This window comes from Bos indicus x Bos taurus, chromosome 25, assembly GCF_003369695.1.
Source record: "Bos indicus x Bos taurus breed Angus x Brahman F1 hybrid chromosome 25, Bos_hybrid_MaternalHap_v2.0, whole genome shotgun sequence".
In the NCBI taxonomy this organism is placed as follows: Eukaryota; Metazoa; Chordata; class Mammalia; order Artiodactyla; family Bovidae; genus Bos; species Bos indicus x Bos taurus.
The window spans coordinates 34,773,908-34,791,630 of NC_040100.1; the positions used below are offsets into that span (position 1 = coordinate 34,773,908).

The following is a 17,723-nucleotide window of genomic DNA, read 5'->3' on the forward strand; positions in this document are numbered from 1 at the left end:
AATGTAGGGAGGGCACACGGTGTGGGGAACCGCAGGGTAGGAGCCTCAGTCCGCACAGAGACGCCTTCGTGGCAGGGAGGCTCTTACACGGCAGTTGAGTGGCTGACAGCAGTGGTGGGAGAAATATCCAGTTGAGGTAGAGGGATTGTAGATACAGGTGGTTGGTGCCCGTGGGGGATAGTTGTTTTTGTTTTTGTTTTCATGGGGGGGGGGGGTGATTAACTGGGATGTGCAGAGATTGGTATTAGAACGAATAATTGAGGTTTGATACAGCTTCTGCCAGAGTGCCCTTTGGGGGAACCTCAGGCCCACCTTTTGGGGGACCAGGTTTTCTACCAGGATATGTGAGGGCAACAGGCGGCACAAGCTCGCCGACAGATGCTGGCAAGGGCCAGTCAGTGCCCCGTGGTGCTCAGGCAGGTCAGAGTCTATTTGGATGAGGCACTAATCCGGCAGGGTAGGAGGTAGTCTTTATAATCCCAAGTGTACCACTTTTACCCACAAGGGTTTCACTTTGAAGCCATTGCAGATGGAGAAAGCTGCATAAATAGTCCATGGAGTCCTGGGTACCTTCCACCCGTTTTCTCTCCTACCTCCTCAGAGGACGGTCACCAGGCCAGCCCTGTCCGCCAGAGAGAGAGGGGCTTCCTGTCTGCCTGTCTGCCGCTCTGCTGTACCCCGCCTGTCTGGACCTGCTGGTACTTAGTACAGGTTCTCAGCTGCTCCATTAGCGGGAAGAGCTTGGGGGGCAGCTGTGCTCTGGTCTCGGCCACCAATGCCATGGGTACAAAGGGCTTGAAGACGGGGTGGTGACATTTTTATTCACATGAAATCTCACATCAAACCTCCTGATTAGCATATTTTGGAAGATAATCCTGTGCCTTGGGCGTGAGGCAGCATCTCACATCTGGTGTGTGATTCAGCGAGTGTGAACTGTGTGGGGGAGGGGAGGAGAGGGGAGGAGGCGGGCTAGGGCGGCACCAGGAGCCCTGGGGGGCTGGCCTGCTTCCGGACCCACGCCAGGCTCCTGTGGTCCTGTTTGACTAAAGTGTGGGGAGGAAGAGCAAAAAGGCATTTTTTTGTATAAAACTCGTCCTACAAAAACCTAAATGGTAACTGAAAGTCACGTAGGTGGGGGCTTGTGACGTCATGTCTTTGGGTCCCCGGAACATGTCCTGTCATCACCAGATAGTGGCTGGTTTAATCGGGCTCTGGGTTTGGTCCCCTAAACTCTTAAGATGGCTTTGGTCACTGTGTTTAGTGTCCACAGCTCTTGGGTCCTGAGACCCCCTGTGATACCTTGGATGAGACAAGCTGCTTAACCTCAGCAAGCCTCGGTGTCCCCACCTGTAATGTGGGAGCTGAGTCGCACCTGCCTTGCCTGGCTGCGGGGTTTGGACACTGCTCAAATACGATGTGTGTGGCTGTGGAGGAGTGGCCCACTTCTCTCCCCAGCGTTCTGGACCACATTCTCTGCAACAGGCGTTTTGCCTTTTCCGTGGACTCTTATGTCGGGAACGGGTGAGGGTGACCCCTGCAGAGGCCTGAATGCATCGCACGCCATGCAGCTGCTCTTGCTTTGAGGGCCTCTGCAAAGAGCCGGGTTACGGGTAGTAAAACAAGTGGGGACAGAGCCTTTAAATGGAGGGAAAAGCGCTGTTAGCACATCCTGTGGGGTTTTCTTTCTTTGGTGAAGAATATTACCCTCTCATGAGGATTGATGGACATGTTTTCTTAAGAACAAACTCAGCCACAGTGGAGGCAGTTTCTGTGTGCGGAGAAGTGAAGTGTGAAGGGCCTGGGCGTGTTCTCGGCACCCTTTCCCTAGGCCTGAGAACCCCACTTGTGCCTGGGCTCGGAGGTGACAAAGTAGCCCCTGCTGCTCAGCCAGAAAAGGCCCTCCTGTTACTCTGTAGGTCACGTGTGGCCCTTGGCCCCTGCGCCTGTGAACTGTCCCTCCTGCCATGAGACAGGCTTATAAAGAGCAGGGAACTGCTTGGAAAGTTGTGTAGCAATTTGTCCTCCCTGCTGCAGTTTTTGAATGTGCTGGCCGGTAACAGGTTTTTTTTTTGGCGGGGTCGGGGGGGTGGTTGGACAGCTGCAGAAGGCTAATGGGTTATCGGCGCTTATTATCACTGCCTGGGGTCACTTGAAATGAGTAGTCACCAGCAGAAAAGGCCAGAATTCAAAATGTGACTTTTTAGTTTAATTCTTAACAATGCTTTGCTTTTTATTGGAGGAAACCTTGATTTCTTAAGTTGGCCTTTGGTCTTGCTGAGTAAATTTAACCGTTCATTCTGTTCATGTCCAAAGGAATACCAGTTTCTTCATTCTTTTTTTTCCCCCCAAATATTTCCCCTTAGAGAATCTAGTGTGCTATTTCACCGAAATGGTGAACTGGTGAAGTTAGTGTTTATTTTTAGCTAACTTCTTAGGAATGGTCTTATCTCTAAGCAGTGCTGCACTTCCCAGGAATGGGTGTCCCCACTCCTCGGAAGGCCCTGTTTGCCTGCAAATCCATGTCTCTTCTCTACACTCAGCCCAGGTCTCAAGCCCTTTTCTTTTCCTCCCGAAGCCCTGTCCTTGAACAGATGTGACAGAAGTTTATTCCTTTCCTCCGGTCTCTCCACTCGCTGCGGATTACTTGGGAATTAAGACAGAGTAGAGTAGACGTTCTTAATCACACTGAGCCGGTCTGGTGGGAAGGCAGGTGTGTGTTGCTGGCCCTCTGAATCTGGGGTTTTATTCACACAAACTGTATGTCATCTCACAGTTTAGACTGATACTGAATTGGAGATGATGCTCTCCTTGCCCCAGAGGGGTAGGCTTCAGCAGTTGAATCGCCATCGTAGAGAATTGTTTATCCCAGGTTTGTCCTGCTTTCAGTGTTGTCCGGCGGTCCCCGGGCCCTGTGATTGACAAAGCGTTCTCTTGCAGACACGAGTTGGCGCTCCGAGGCAACCTTTCAGTTCACTGTCGAGCGCTTCAGCAGACTGAGTGAGTCGGTCCTTAGCCCTCCGTGTTTTGTGCGAAATCTGCCGTGGAAGATTATGGTGATGCCACGCTTTTATCCAGACAGACCACACCAAAAAAGCGTAGGATTCTTTCTCCAGTGCAATGCTGAATCTGATTCCACGTAAGACAGTTTAAATGATGCAATTACAAATCCACAATTAGTTATAAGCCAGATTGGCCTCTTTGAATTTTGGATTTCTCTGTGAATTTCCTTGCTGCCTCTACATAGCAATTTGATTTTCAATTAGATTCAATACATTTCCCTCTTTAAAAACTCACTGGTAGGTATTATCTCCAAACTAGAAAAGGTGTATACTTTTCCTGCAAATAAAACACTAAACTTTGTGTATGTGAGAATCTACCTGCCCGTGGAACATGGAATTAGGGCCTCTCTGGACTACCGTAATTCTTATCCTACCAATAACTGCCAGAGGGGAAGACGATAGTTAAGGAAAACTCTCCAGGCAGACCTCCGCACTGTATGTTAACTGACTCTGTGGGTTATTTGGAAACTTAAAGACCAAGCTCTTGCTGCCCAGTGCTTCTCAGCAGCGGAGTTGAGTGATTGTTTGAGGGGATCCCAGCTCACTTCGTCTCCTTGCCTCATTCTCCATTGACCAGCCCAGGAGAAGGCCACCTCCCTGGCCCACATCTGCCTGCCGCCCCCAGATCGTGGCCCTTGGCACCTCAATGCAGATCCTCCCGAACTGGCTCCAGCAGTCTGCTGCGGCCCTGGGGGGACCCAGCTCCTTTCATTTTTCCTCTTTACCTGAGTATTTCAGAAGCCAGTTTTAAGGAGCAGTCAGGGCCTCGGCTGTGTTTTTACTTCTGTGTTCAGTTCACATTACAATCTGACCTGATCGGACAAGCCTTTGGGCTGGATTTGTTTAGTCCAGCAGACAGCCTGAGCCTGAGCAATAGCTGGTTCAGGCGCAGCCCGCACAGGGGGCCCGAGCGGACAGCAGTTGCTGCCCCTGTGCTCTCGGGTGTGCGGCATGTCAGAGGTCGTTGAAGCTGTCCTGTGAGCTCTGAGTTGGGTCTCAAGCATTTAACGTACAGTCTGCCCCGGACGTCTGCACCTGCAGTCGCTCCCCAGTGGCGGGGTCCTTCTCGGGGCCCCCTGCACAGCCCGACCCGGGAGCCTCGCAGCCCCGGGGGAGGGGCAGGAGTGACACTTTAGAACCTGGGGCTTTAGGTCTGTCCATCTGACAACCAACGGTTCATCATTCTTCAGTGCTTTTCAAGCAGCCCAAGCGTATGTGATACTAGAACTGCTATCTGACCAAAAAGCTATCGTCTCTTGTCAAATCTCAGGACGCTATTTGAAGTTCAAACGCTTGTGTTTTATAGATATCAAGAAAAAACTTGAAACCTTTTAGAAATCAAAAAGACATAAAACGTAGACTGAAATCCCTCCAGACTACACAGGGGCACCCCGGGACCCTCTTCACTTCTTTCTTCATTAAAGATCGACATGTGTGCCTTTTATTCCATCTAAAAAAAAATAGAAGGAAATGATACGGGCGATTTTGTGTGCTCTTAAAAACGGGGTCGGTGTGGGTCAGCCTGTGGACTGAGGCTCAGGTCGCCCTCCTCGCACAGGTCTTGGTCCTGTCACGCGCAGGCGGTGCTGAAGATCATCAACTACAGAGATGACGAGAAGTCGTTCAGCCGGCGCATCAGTCACTTGTTCTTCCATAAAGAGAACGACTGGGGATTTTCCAATTTCATGGCCTGGAGCGTAAGTAGCAGTTACTCAGACTGAATCATCCGAGCCCCGATCCTCGCTCCCTGATCCTTGATTCTTCAGCTCCTCTGTCCATTCGTTTCGGAATCAGAAACATTTGCTCTGCGAGTTGGATAGGTAACTGAAAACGGGTTTCCTCCCAATTCCTTGCTGAGGTTTTCAGCAGCCAGTGTTCTAATCAGACATTGTAAGGTAAAGTAGTCTAGCGCTTTTTGGATAGGCTAGATTTCCTTTAAGAAAGATAATACTGAGGCTGGCACGGTGCGGGGAGATTCCAGTAACCAGTGAATTCTCACATCAGCGCTTTGGGGCTGCTTTTGCAGGAGCAGAAGCCAGTAGGACGTAGGAACACCCTGCTCAGCTCTCTAGAGTGTTCTGGTGGCCTCCCGGGACCCTGCCTGCTAAGCGGACATGGAGGCCTTGGGTCTGAGATGTGGTCTCCCCCAACTCCTCCAGGAGGCATCCAGACTTTGGCTGATTTCATTCAGAGGACAACATTATTGAAAATAGGCCAGAGCACTGCAGAACTAGAAAGCACAACTTCAGTGTTTTGAAAAAGCAGTATTTTAATCTGTTAAGTACCAGGCACCAGGGTGATTGTTTGAAATGAAGCGAGCATTCACGTGTTCTCATGCAAGTTGGATATTCTTTTTTTTTTTTTTTTTTTTATAGGAAGTGACTGATCCTGAGAAAGGATTTATTGATGATGACAAAGTTACTTTTGAAGTCTTTGTACAGGCGGACGCCCCCCATGGAGTTGCGTAAGTTTTCCTTTGATTGGGTGCTGTAGTGAAAGGAGTGAGCAGAGGTGCCTGTGTCAGGAGAGACGCACCCTTTCTGTGCTTACCCTGTGGCACACACACGTGTGTGCCAGCTTCACGTCGGTGCCTTTGTGTGGCACATTTATCAAGCAGTTTGTATGAGCCTGGGCTTCCCTAGTGCCTCAGATGGTAAAGAATCCACCTGTAATGTAGGAGATCTGGGTTCCGTCCCTGGGTCAGGAAGCTCCCCTGGAGGAGGGCATGGCAACCCACTCCAGTATTCTTTTCTGGAGAATCCCACAGACAGAAGAATCTGGTGGCCTACGGTCCATGGGGGTCACAGAGTCGGACACGACTGAGCAAGTAACACAGTTCCGTGAGCCAAACACACTGCTGGGCTCTGGTGACTGTAACTGTGGTGAACAAGGCAGCTACGGTTTTACAGCCTCAAAGAACTCGGGGACCCGTCGGGCAGAGGAGTTAATAACAGTAACTACGGCAGCATATGCGCTTGCTATTTTGTTGGCGGGTTGGGCAGCGCTATGATGTGATGGTGGGGAGAGGGTGGGCAGCTGGGAGGATGCGCTCCTTTCCCAGGTCTGGGAGGGCTGTGTACAACAGCAAGGTTTTGGCCTTGAAGAATATGTAGCTTTGGGTCCTTGATCGGTAAGAAGGGAGAGGAATGGGCAGGGTGTCAGGGGAGTCTGCAGGGGCCACCGGAGGCTGAGCTGGTGCGTTGGGATCAGGTTGGAGCTGAACGGGTGTCCGAGGCCAAGCACTACAGCAGCACAGTGCCGTCTAGGAACGAGGCGAGCTCAGGTGCCCTGCCTGCTCACGTGTGTTCTCTTCCCACGTGGCCCTCCTCTGGCAAGAGTGCGTAGACTGACCTGGGTGGCTTGGTGGCACTGGGAATTTTAAAAAACAAATGAGATTTGTTGGTTTTCATATTAATTGGGCTACTTTCAGAGAAATCAGACTCTCCTTTTTGAAACACACACTTGAATTGTACACTTGAATCCTGTTCAGATATCCGGGGTCAAGGGTGGGCAACGAGGTGGTATTTCTAGTTTTTTGTGGGGGTTTTTTGCCCTCGTTTTAAAAACGTGTTCCCCTATACTTACGATATGTCTTTTAACCAACAAAAATAGCAGATTGGGTTTTTCAGACTTAGCAGTCAAAACTGTCTTAAGAAAACCTAATACCCGCAGTGTCAGAGTCTTTGCTGACGCTGACCTCACAGGAAACGTCTAGCATCGGCCACGTGTTCGCATTGTGCAGAGAGGGAGGGCTCCTCTGCTTCCTGTTACTACGGGGGTTGTGGGGGTGCTGCAGACGGTTCGCTGTCCTAAGCAGCCAGAGATACAACGGACTCGAGAAAAGGCTCTAGGAGTTGAGGTCTGATCCTGTCACCATACCTGTCCTCGCTCGTGTATGTGATACTACAGAAAAGAGGGTTTCAGCGGTTTCTGCCTTGTACGACCCACGTGTGTGTGATGCGTGTGCGAGGGAGCCAGTCTGGTCGCAGTATAGCTTGTATGTGGGAGCAGTGCCCTGGGTACATGACGGTCACGCAGCTGCTCCAGTCAGACTGAGTTCCCCCTAGTCCCCGCACTTGGGTGGACCACACGGGTGACGTTGGAGGGAGCCGGGTGAGCAGGACTCCTGGCTTTGCGACCAGTTAACTCCCTTGGAGGTGGGTGCTCAGACGTCACCCCGTGTCAGGAGGGGGGCGGAGGTGGTTGCACAGAGCAGCCGGCCCCAGCCATGTGGCAGAAGCGTGGGGGCGCAGCCTTGCCTGAACCTCAAACTGGTTTTGTAGGTGGGACTCAAAGAAGCACACGGGCTACGTCGGCTTAAAGAATCAGGGAGCGACTTGCTACATGAACAGCCTGCTGCAGACTTTATTTTTCACAAACCAGCTACGCAAGGTAAATGGATGGTGTTTCTCTCGCTCAACCTTCCCCAGCCTGCCTTCTCTGTGCAGGATTCTGGGGCAAGAACAGCCCGGCCCCAGGCTTGTCTCCAGGGAGGGCCCTGCCTCATGCTTACACGTAGCTTCATTCCTCCGTGTTCAGACACTTGTGAAGCCAAGTGGTGTTATGAAAAGCTTAGTACAGCCAGCAAACCTAACTTTATTAGGCTAGAAATAATCAAGCTTTTTTTTTTTAGTATGAGTCAGTAGTAGCAAGATATGAAAAGTTTTATATGGAGGGTGATGAGTTGAAAGACTGCTGACTAGTAGTCTGATTTTTCAGTTTTTATAGATAAAATGTAAAGTCTAGCAGGATAGTTCCTTGTACTTTAGGAAGGCCATGAGAAGCACACACACATTGGCGGGTCCGCTGGCACTCCTATTTGCATCGCACTGGTCTTCCAGGGAGCAGTAATTACCTCGATAGGATTAGATCAGAGGCTGTGTGGGTAATTTCAGTAGCGTTGAAGATTTCATCAGTTCTTTTTGTTCACATGTCAAGTTATGTTAAAATGTTGCTCTAAGAAGTATGAAATAGAAGTGATTCTCGTTGGATGGTACGCAATGACTAATGTTTAAAATTGTTTTTGCATTTTCTTGTAACTTCTAGATTATCTCTAAAGACGTCCATGATTGTTGGAAGACTATTCTGGCTCTTTGGGGGGATAGTGAGAAGCTCTGCCCATCTACCTTAGTTGTTGTGGTAGAAATGATACTTTCACATAAGATTCCATTTTTACTTCTGAATTGCTTCTTTTAGGCTGTGTACATGATGCCAACAGAGGGCGACGATTCATCCAAAAGTGTCCCTTTAGCATTGCAAAGAGTGTTCTACGAGTTACAGCACAGCGATAAGCCCGTAGGAACAAAGAAGCTGACCAAGTCATTCGGGTGCGTGTGGGGAGACCTTTCCAGCTAGTGGACGCAGAGGGGTTGAGAGCAGAGCACAGGCGCGCAGTGGTGTCGGGGCATTTTACCAGTGTTCTTGGTTTGACCTCTTTGTAAATGGGGGCTCTTAGAATTTTGCTTGAGAACTAATGCACCACTTAGGTTTACCTGTCAGGAAAAGGATAGGTAATGGTCTTCAAGCTTTCTGTGCGTGTACTTGCAAACTCGACCTCCTCGCGCAGTAAGACGTTCAGAACAAGAGAAAGTTGGGAGCGTTTTGGTGTCCGGATACAATTCAACTTGGCTTTGAATTATAACCCCCCAAATAATCCTCTAAATTAGTTTAAGAATGATGACTGGTGATACGGTGTAGTTTGTTAACTTAATCTTGTGTGAAATTTAGAAGTTTCAACGTACATTCATTTTATCTTTCTAAGGTGGGAAACGTTAGATAGCTTCATGCAACACGATGTTCAAGAGCTCTGTCGAGTGGTGAGTTTCCTGCCGTAATTTTTTTCCTCTTACATTTCATATTTCGAAGCACTGTCAGAAGTTGTTACCAAACAGAACCTCAGGCCTACTTTAGTCACTCTTATTCCAGTTATGCCCATCTTTGTTCAGGACCAGGACTAGGCTAGAAAGAAAAGATGGCGCGTATCTCATTTAAAGGCCAGAAAGACTGAAAATGATTTGGTAGGAAAGTGTGAGGGGAAACCATACAGGTAGTGGACTGTTAATTTGTTAAATTGGCGTAATCTACCAGTTAGTAACCCGAGACACGAGTCCTGGTGGAGGCAGACCTTTGTGTGGGTGATTCTCCCCCAAACCGCCTCTAGTCCCTAGCAGGCACCCACTCTTCCAGTCGTGATGCAAGACACACACACACACACACACATATGAAATGGCAATTCAAGGTGATTGGCTGGGCAAGGTGTGTTTTCTTTTTTGCAGCACTAGCTGGATTGAATCCAGTTCATTAAATATCCATGGACAAACCAGTCAATCCTGTTGACAGGCTCAACCTCATTAATCTCTTGGTGTGGACCAATACGAGTTAAGTTTAGTGCTCAATTTACATGCTTTCCCCAGAGGTAAAATGATATAAAGACGCTTCTGAAGGCGCTACAAGTTACTAATTCATTCCGAAGGCTGTATAGGGGGTTAATCCCAACTGTTGCATGTAGTTATTTTTGTAAATATCCAACCAAGAAAGGAGATTTTGTATGTTTTTGATAATTGCATGCTAAAGGTCATAATATTTATAGTCTAGAATTTCTTTGACCATTGAAATTTCCTAGTCACGTTTCAAATTACTGCATAATGCTTAAGCGTAACATTTTCTGAAAGCCAAAACTTTCTCTTCCAGTTGCTTGATAATGTGGAAAACAAGATGAAAGGCACATGTGTAGAAGGCACCATACCTAAATTATTCAGAGGCAAGATGGTGGTATGTGATGACCAGTTTTAAACAATGATTTGTGTAAAAATGTTTCATTGTCCGTATTTTGACGCTTAATGCTTAAGCCACCTTATTTTCCTTATTTGTAGTCTTATATCCAGTGTAAAGAAGTAGACTACCGATCTGATAGAAGAGAAGATTATTATGATATCCAGCTAAGTATAAAAGGAAAGAAAAATAGTAAGTTCTGTGTACATATAGCACGACCTTTTCATAATTCATTGTAATGCTTCATTGATGCTAGTGGTTTTTATTGAAATACACTATAGAGAATGGCCCAAATGATGAATGTATCTCATGAACACAGACAGATAACCCCACTCAGGCCAAGAAACTAAAACGTTTGCTAATTAAGGAAGACGTTGGCCCTTTGCTGCCACTGCCTGCCTCTCCTCCCGGGGAACTCGGCTTCTAACATCCTTTGCTGGGTTAGTTTACAAGGACGGAGCACATAGGACATAGTCTTGTAATTGGCGGTTTGCTTTCTCTCAGCGTTGCCTCCGTGCACTTGTGACAGCAGTTACCTGATCGTTTTCCTTGCTGTGTAGTATTCCGCTTTGGGGATATAACACAGGACTTTGCAAGCCATTCTTTTTGAGCTTAACAGAAGCAGCCATTTATCCCTGCCACCCCTTAGCAAGGCGTGAACACTTGTTCCACATCCAGTTAGTCATCAGGATGGTGGAAGATGGTGCTGTCTTGGGTTTGATTTGCATTTGCCTAGAAGTCAGGGAGAGTTCGCCTCTTCAAAAGCTCATTGGTGATTTGGATATCTCCTGGAACGTGTGGAATGTCGTTCACGGTAACTTGATGTCCGTGTCTGCTAATCCTATGATTTCTGGATCTATCTCCGTCGACTCGTTTTTCATCACGGGCTGTGAGTTCCAGCCCTGTTGCCTGTCCAGTCGTCTTTCATCAGATGCCAGCTGTCGTGATTTTTATCTTGTTTGTGTTGGCTGTTCTTCACCTCTGTTCTGGGGCACGTTTCAGTTATATGGAGATAGTTGATGCTTTCGAGGCCTATTTAAGTGTGGTCTCTTGCTGCAACTGTGGGGTTCAGTTCTCCCCACAACTGAGGCAGTATCTGGCAGGTTTTCTGCCCGAGGTCCCGTCCCTGTGGGGCTTTCTCACTGTGGCTGCAGAGGGCAGGGCTGTTGCAGGCTGGGGTGAGCTGTGGGGACTGACCCTCCCTGGTCAGTGCTCAGCAAGGCTCTCGGAGAAGCCTCAGCACATTGCCTGCGCTGTCCTGGGCCCTCCATCCTGCAGAGGCCAGCTGCCTGGGGCCTCTATAATCCCCACACTGTCTGCAATTCTGGGGTTTCCCTCCCCAGCGCTGCCACCTGGAAGGTCCAGAAAGTGAGCTGGGGCCTTGGAGGCTCACGGGGGTCCTGCACTGCCTTCACTCGGCGTGTGAAAGAGGTTGTTGCCCTTGTAATAAGGTCCAGTGCGGGGGGAGCGCTGCTTGCTCCGCATCACGACCACCGTGCTGCTGCTGCCTCATGGCCTCTGGACGCTGGGCTGGGTTTTGGGGCTCTTCCCGCATCTGGGGCTCACTTTTTTTGCTCTTGCCATCCAGCCATTTGTTTAACAGAATTTCATAATTGTGAAATCCAGTGTTTCACTCTGCTTTTTGTGCCTAAGAATGCCTTCCCTGAAGTCATCAGACAATTCTTTAATCTTTTCTGTTGATCTCCAATCCACCCAGAGCAGTTCCTTTCTACTTGGGGCCAATGTGGCCCTGAGGTGTTCTGCCTGCCCCCTGTCAGCAGTGAGCCCTGTGTATCTGTGTAGGCCTGTTTCTAGACTCTTGTGCTGGTCCATTGGCTACCATCCTTGGATGAATTCTGGGTTCTTCCTTTTCAGCTTTCTGGTGGTATAACTGATGCAATCATAAAGGGTTAACAAGTATTCATCATGATTTGATGTGCATGGATATTGTGAGGGAATTACTCCCCTGTCTAGTCAGTGGACCCATCCATTATTTCACTACCATTTATGTTTTAAATTTAGGGGGTGAGAACACTTAGGTTCTAGTGTTCAGAGTTACACGTGGCCGCATTCTCGGCTGTTTCTAATGTTGCTGATGTTGTTATTAATAAAACATCCACTCCATGTTATCATAAGACAAGATAATGTTGTAAGATATTACGAAAAACCCAAACAAATTTTCTGGCCAACTCAGCAGCACCCTGTTTGCTTAAGAGTGTACACCTCTCCCTGGGTCAGTGAAGGCGCAGACCTGGGAGTTCGTGTTCACGGCTGCGGTTATTGGTATGTTCGTTCCTCTCTGGCACCTGAATTGAGCGGTTGGCTGTGTTATAATCGAAGCTTAAGTGATAACTTTGGCTGACTTTCCTCCCTCTCTCTCCTGAAAGTATTTGAATCGTTTGTGGACTACGTGGCGGTAGAACAGCTGGACGGGGACAATAAATACGACGCCGGGGAGCACGGCCTGCAGGTAACTGAGACTGTGGGCCGCTGTCCCCTCCGGTCCTGGTGCTCTGTGTTCAGACCCCGCGCTTAACCACGAGCTGGAGACCTCCTAGAGTCTGTCCACGCGCTGCTGGTGTGGAGCGCGCAGAAGGATCGTGTTTCTCAGTCTGGACGTGACAGCAGAGAGCTGGTCTTGTCGCTGGTGCCTGGCTGGGGAGGCCGTGGGCAGGAGGTGGCTGAGCCTCCTGTGGACCGGAGGCGGGACTGTCACCCGACTCCCCTGCCCCTCCCACTCCATCCTATGCTGCCCCTGACTCAGCGCGTCCTCGGCACTCTCCTGTCTCTCCCGGGCACAGGGAGAGCTGCTCAGTCACTGGACTCCGCTTTTGGTGGCTGGTGGCGATGGTGCTTGGCCTGCCTTTCTTGCTAGTTTTCTGAGAATCCTGACTTCCAGCGTGAGGAGCGCGTTTCTGTTGTTGCACAAGCGCTCGGTGTCCCCGCCTCTCTGCCACTCGGCCTTGCAGGAACTCCGAGGGGCCCTGAGGGTGTGACCCAGCCACAGTCTGCGGTCACAGGGTGTGGCCTGTGGCCTGTGCAGGCTGCCGGTCAGGCTGCTTGGTGGATCAGCAGCGTCCACATGGGTCCAACCACCCGGCCCCGTAAATCTCAACCGACTGGCTCAGCTAATTCATAAGTGTTTCAGACTGCCCCGTGTTTACCAAGCTTGCTAAAGCAGTGTGTGTGCGAGTGAACCCGTGTTGCAGTGAGCCACAGACCTGCTGTCCTCCTACCGGGTCAGGCCACTCGGGGTGCTAGGGTGTAGATCAGGAAGTCTCTTAGGGAACATGCTGCTGTATACTTAGGAAACACAAGTCACAAGAACCGCCCTTACCCACACTGAATGTTTTAGAGTCTGGGTGAGCAGTATGTATATTAGAATCAGAGTCTCTGGAGACAGTGGCCAAGACACAGGAGCCTTCTGTTATTCTCCCGAGTGGTCCCCAAACCATGCCGTTCCTTTGCGTGGCAGTGGGTTCCTGGGTTTTTGGTTTTCTTCCCAGAACTGCCCTGTTCTCTAAATACGAGAATGTACATCAGAGAACCTTGCCACGTAGGTGTGGCTGCTCGTGGACACCCATTCCTCCAGGTGGACGTTTCCTCACGGGTGTTGGACCTAAGGTTCACAGCTCAGAAGGAAGGGCTGATGGCCTGGTGGCGGCTGGATTCGGCCAAGGCTGCTTTTAGTGAGGAAAGAGCTGGCCGAGGCGGAGCGGAGGTGGGGGAGTGAGATGGGGGTTGGGCAGGGGCCGTGCCAGCGGGCAGGGGACCTTGCTGTTAGCAAGAGGGAGTGTGTTCAGAAGTGGGAGTGGACGGCCAGCACTGACGGCCCCGGGAACCAGTGGTGCCCACAGGCAGCTTTCCTCTCTTCCTTTTGGTTTTCTCACACTTCTCCAGAATTTCAGAGTCTAATGACTGTGTTTCTAGGGCAGCAAGCGAGACTGCGACTTGGTTTCCTTCCCCGTCCTTGTCACTGGGCAATAAGATAGTGTGATGCAGACTGAGAGGAGATCTCACACGTAGAGCATTTACAGGCCCCCGTACCTGTCTCCCCAGCAGACGTCCCCTGCGTGTTCCCATCCTGCTGTGAAATGCTTTGGTGGCTGGGAGAAGTAACCAGAGGCGAACTAAACCTGCGTTTCTTTTTCAATGTTCAGGAGGCAGAAAAAGGAGTGAAATTCCTGACGTTGCCACCAGTGTTACATCTGCAACTGATGCGATTTATGTATGATCCTCAGACGGACCAAAACATCAAGATCAATGACAGGTAATCTAGGGTGGGCTTGTGGGACTTGAGATTGGCCCAGCGTCCTGACTCGGGGGTAGGCTCGGTGGCTTGTTAAAGTCTTTGTATTCTCGCTGTCATCTCGCATTTGTTTAGGTTTCCCCTCTGCCTAGGTGTCCCGAGACAGACACCTCAGGACAAACTTTTCTGGGGGTGGGGGGGAGCAGTGCACTGGGAGGCCGAGCCTCACGGCACGTGGCATCTTCCCCAACTAAGGAGCGAACCCGTGCGCCCTGCACGAGGAGCGTGGAGTCCCAACCACTGGGCCACTGGGGAAGTCTGATCTCACTTTTGAAGGGATGGCTTCAGGGGCTGTGAACCCATGTTTCCTGCGCAGGGAGCACCTCTGTCTACCCTTAGGCAGATGATGCCCCGGGGCGGGTGCTTTCTGCTGCTCAGGCTCTGCTTGCCCTAGAAGTGGGGCTCGATATCCCTGTATTACTTTACCCAGGATTCTCCAATGGCTTGTTGTCTCTGGGTTCCTATCGACTTGCAGAATGTGCTGGAATTATCAGGGCTGCTGGTGTGGGTGGGTGTGCTCCCCCCGCCGCCCCATGTGTTTTCTAGGCCCTTAAAGCACCTGTAAAAGTTTGGTACCCCACACAGCTTCATCTGGTTCAGCAGACAGAACTCGGACCGGTGACTCTGTACCCCTTGGTCAGAGGGTACTGCCTGATAGTAACCGGCCTCCTGGACGTTGGCCGGTCACTGTCGGGGAGGGCGAGGCTCGACCACATGGCCCGCAGCAGCCGGGCCTGCTAGTCCGCCCTTGCCCCTCACCACGGGCCCTGAGATGGCGGAGCTCGCAGACCAGCGGCCTGCAGGCTGGTCCACCCTGCTGCGGAGCTTTGTGGGGCCCTCACCTTGGTTTTCTTCCTGTTAGAATCAGTTGCCGACATTTTTTCACGTCATGAGCTATCACATGAAAGTCCTGATTTCTGGCATCTGAGGCTTGATTGGAGAAAAGTGCCTGCAGAGTACTTGGTACATTGCATGATGCCGGCCCCGAGTCCCTGAGGGCGGTGTGAGGTGGGCTCTGCCTCCCACCGCAGTCCTCCAGGAGATACCCACTCCCTAGAAAAGGCAGTGTGTTTTGTCGCAATATCCTGGAATTAGGGGATTCCGGTCAGTACTCTGCAGGCATTTTTCTCAAATCAAGCCTCAGATTTTTGTCAATGTGCGAGTCCTCTGAAGGAGTTCTGGGGACCTTGCATGTCAGATTCCCTGCCCTCTCCACATAACAAGGAGCCAATGAATTAGAGAGCCTGGTAGCAAATAAAACCTTACAGTGAAGTATCTTACCGGAAGTGAAACCTGGATTTCTCTTTAAATGATTTTTTTGTTTTTAAATAGGTTTGAATTCCCTGAACAGTTACCACTTGATGAATTTTTGCAAAAAACTGATCCTAAAGACCCTGCAAATTACATTCTTCATGCGGTCCTAGTTCATAGTGGAGATAATCATGGTGGACATTATGTGGTTTATCTCAACCCCAAAGGGGATGGCAAAGTAAGTCTGGGTCCGGGGGTGGGGTGGTCAGGAGGCTGTGTGGGAATTCAGTGACGCTCGCTTTAGACTTGGCGTTAGCGGCGAAGGATTCCTTCTTGGCCTCTGACGTGCCTACACATTCTGATCTGTGTTAACTGCTGATACTTTCAAAGTGGATTTAAGTTGTGATAGTCCTTTATATATACAATCTTAGTATCAGACATTGGATCTGACAGGATCCCTTTACGTCTGACGCTTATCATCTGTGGCCCTCGAGGGTGGGGCAGCGACTGATGCTTGTTCCCACGTGTGCCATGTATAATGAATGCTCTGGCTTTGCCTGGTTCACGTGGATCCCATCACGTAACCTTCACCAGGCGGAGCAGATGCGGGTCTGGGGGTCTGTGTCCACGCCCAGCGAGGAACAGAGCAGGTTGAGCCCTGCTAGTTCAGGCGGGGACCCCCATGGCCAGGTGCAGAGCCTGCAGCCGAAGGCGTTAGTGCCCGGTGGACTGAGATGGAGCCTGAGCTGAAGCTGGGCTGATACCTGAGCACCTTATAAAAACTGTCCGTGGGTGGATGTCAGCAATTTCCCCGGAGTTTGGGACGAGGAAGGCGAGAGCGCTGGCGAGTTTCTGCAGGTCGCCCGTGGCAGAGGATGTGTTTCAGGGAAACGCCACCTCCTCCTCTGTGTGCCTCACCCCTGTTGTTCCCGTCACAGTGGTGTAAGTTTGACGACGACGTGGTGTCCAGGTGCACGAAGGAGGAAGCCATCGAGCACAACTACGGGGGCCACGACGACGACCTGTCCGTGCGGCACTGCACCAACGCCTACATGCTGGTCTACATCCGCGAGTCCAAGCTCAGTGAGTGCGCCGGGCGCCTGCCCTTGCCGGGCCAGCTCCCCTCCGGACGGCGGGCGACGCGTGCAGCTTGCCCTGCCTCCTGGCCGCCTGGGAGCAGCCGGCATGGGCCCGTGGGTTTGGATGTGGACCGAGGGTGGAGAGTGGCGCTGCCCTAAAGAATGGCTTTGTTTGTGCTGGCGTAACGCACAGAGGTGAAGGCAGGTGCCTTTGTCCCCCAGGTGAGGTTTTACAAGCTGTCACCGACCAGGACATCCCTCAGCAGTTGGTGGAACGATTGCAGGAGGAGAAGAGGATCGAGGCGCAGAAGCGGAAGGAGCGGCAGGAGGCCCATCTCTACATGCAAGTGCAGGTCAGCCTCCAGCCGGCACGGCAGCTCCGCAGACCTGGGCTTCCTCCCGAGTACGGTGCCAGGGCAGGCGAGCCCCGTGAGCACACAGCCTAGGGGACGCTCAGGCTAGTCCCCTGACCGTTTAGAGTATTCTTACCAATTCAGGGGGCGGCTTAGATGGATGGGAGAGGTTCTCAAGCTGCCAGAGAAGGCAGCGGTGTGCGAGCGTTCATGAAACGGGCAGGGGCCTGGAGAACAGCGGGTGAGCAGGGCCCGGGAGAGTGCTGTCGGGGTAGGCGAGGGCTCCTGTTGGTTCATGATTTAGTTGCAGTTAGAAAACAGGCAATTGTAACAAGTTGACTGACCATCTGGGTAAAAGGTACGTGTGCATCCTGGCTTTATAATTGGGGATTCTTACCCAGGTGAACTTGCAGTTAAAGCTTGCAGATGAGTTTAGACTGGCTGCATAGAAATGTTCGGTTTGGTCTTTTCTAAATAAATGAATATCTGACTTCATGCTTGGTCATTTGGGGTTTCTCTGCGTGGGGCTTCTGAAGAAGGCAAAAGACGAGTCGCTCTTGCTCTTAGCGTTAGAACCTTGGCTTCCGTCTGTGTGGCCTGGTTCTCTTCTGCCTTTTGGGTGTAAACCCTGGCCTGTGTTTCCACGCCTCTTGGCAGATTGTCGCAGAGGACCAGTTTTGTGGCCATCAAGGGAATGATATGTACGATGAAGAAAAAGTGAGATACACTGTGTTCAAAGTGCTGAAAAACTCCTCGCTTTCGGAGTTTGTCCAGAACCTCTCTCAGACCATGGTGAGCGCGTGTCCCCCTGCGGGTGGTCCTCTCCCTCCTCCACCCCCGCGTGTGGGTAGTCACCCCCGGGGCCGGCGCTGCTGGGCTCCTTCCCTTCCAGTTGTGCCCT

The 17,723-nt window shown here is 50.9% G+C and overlaps 1 protein-coding gene across 2 annotated transcripts in view; it reads left to right on the top strand.

Moving 5' to 3' along the window:
- The window catches only part of USP7 (ubiquitin specific peptidase 7), a 53,979-nt gene that overhangs the window by 27,278 nt on the left and 8,978 nt on the right, over positions 1 to 17,723 (top strand). For both annotated transcript variants that reach the window (XM_027528231.1, XM_027528233.1), the window contains exons 3-16: positions 2,938 to 3,136; positions 4,618 to 4,756; positions 5,435 to 5,523; positions 7,343 to 7,451; positions 8,256 to 8,386; positions 8,821 to 8,875; positions 9,750 to 9,830; positions 9,932 to 10,022; positions 12,218 to 12,300; positions 13,991 to 14,100; positions 15,472 to 15,628; positions 16,329 to 16,473; positions 16,692 to 16,822; positions 17,480 to 17,614. In XM_027528231.1, the coding sequence (XP_027384032.1) occupies positions 2,938 to 3,136; positions 4,618 to 4,756; positions 5,435 to 5,523; positions 7,343 to 7,451; positions 8,256 to 8,386; positions 8,821 to 8,875; positions 9,750 to 9,830; positions 9,932 to 10,022; positions 12,218 to 12,300; positions 13,991 to 14,100; positions 15,472 to 15,628; positions 16,329 to 16,473; positions 16,692 to 16,822; positions 17,480 to 17,614 (1,655 nt within the window). The remainder of the gene's footprint in view (positions 1 to 2,937; positions 3,137 to 4,617; positions 4,757 to 5,434; positions 5,524 to 7,342; positions 7,452 to 8,255; positions 8,387 to 8,820; positions 8,876 to 9,749; positions 9,831 to 9,931; positions 10,023 to 12,217; positions 12,301 to 13,990; positions 14,101 to 15,471; positions 15,629 to 16,328; positions 16,474 to 16,691; positions 16,823 to 17,479; positions 17,615 to 17,723) is intronic.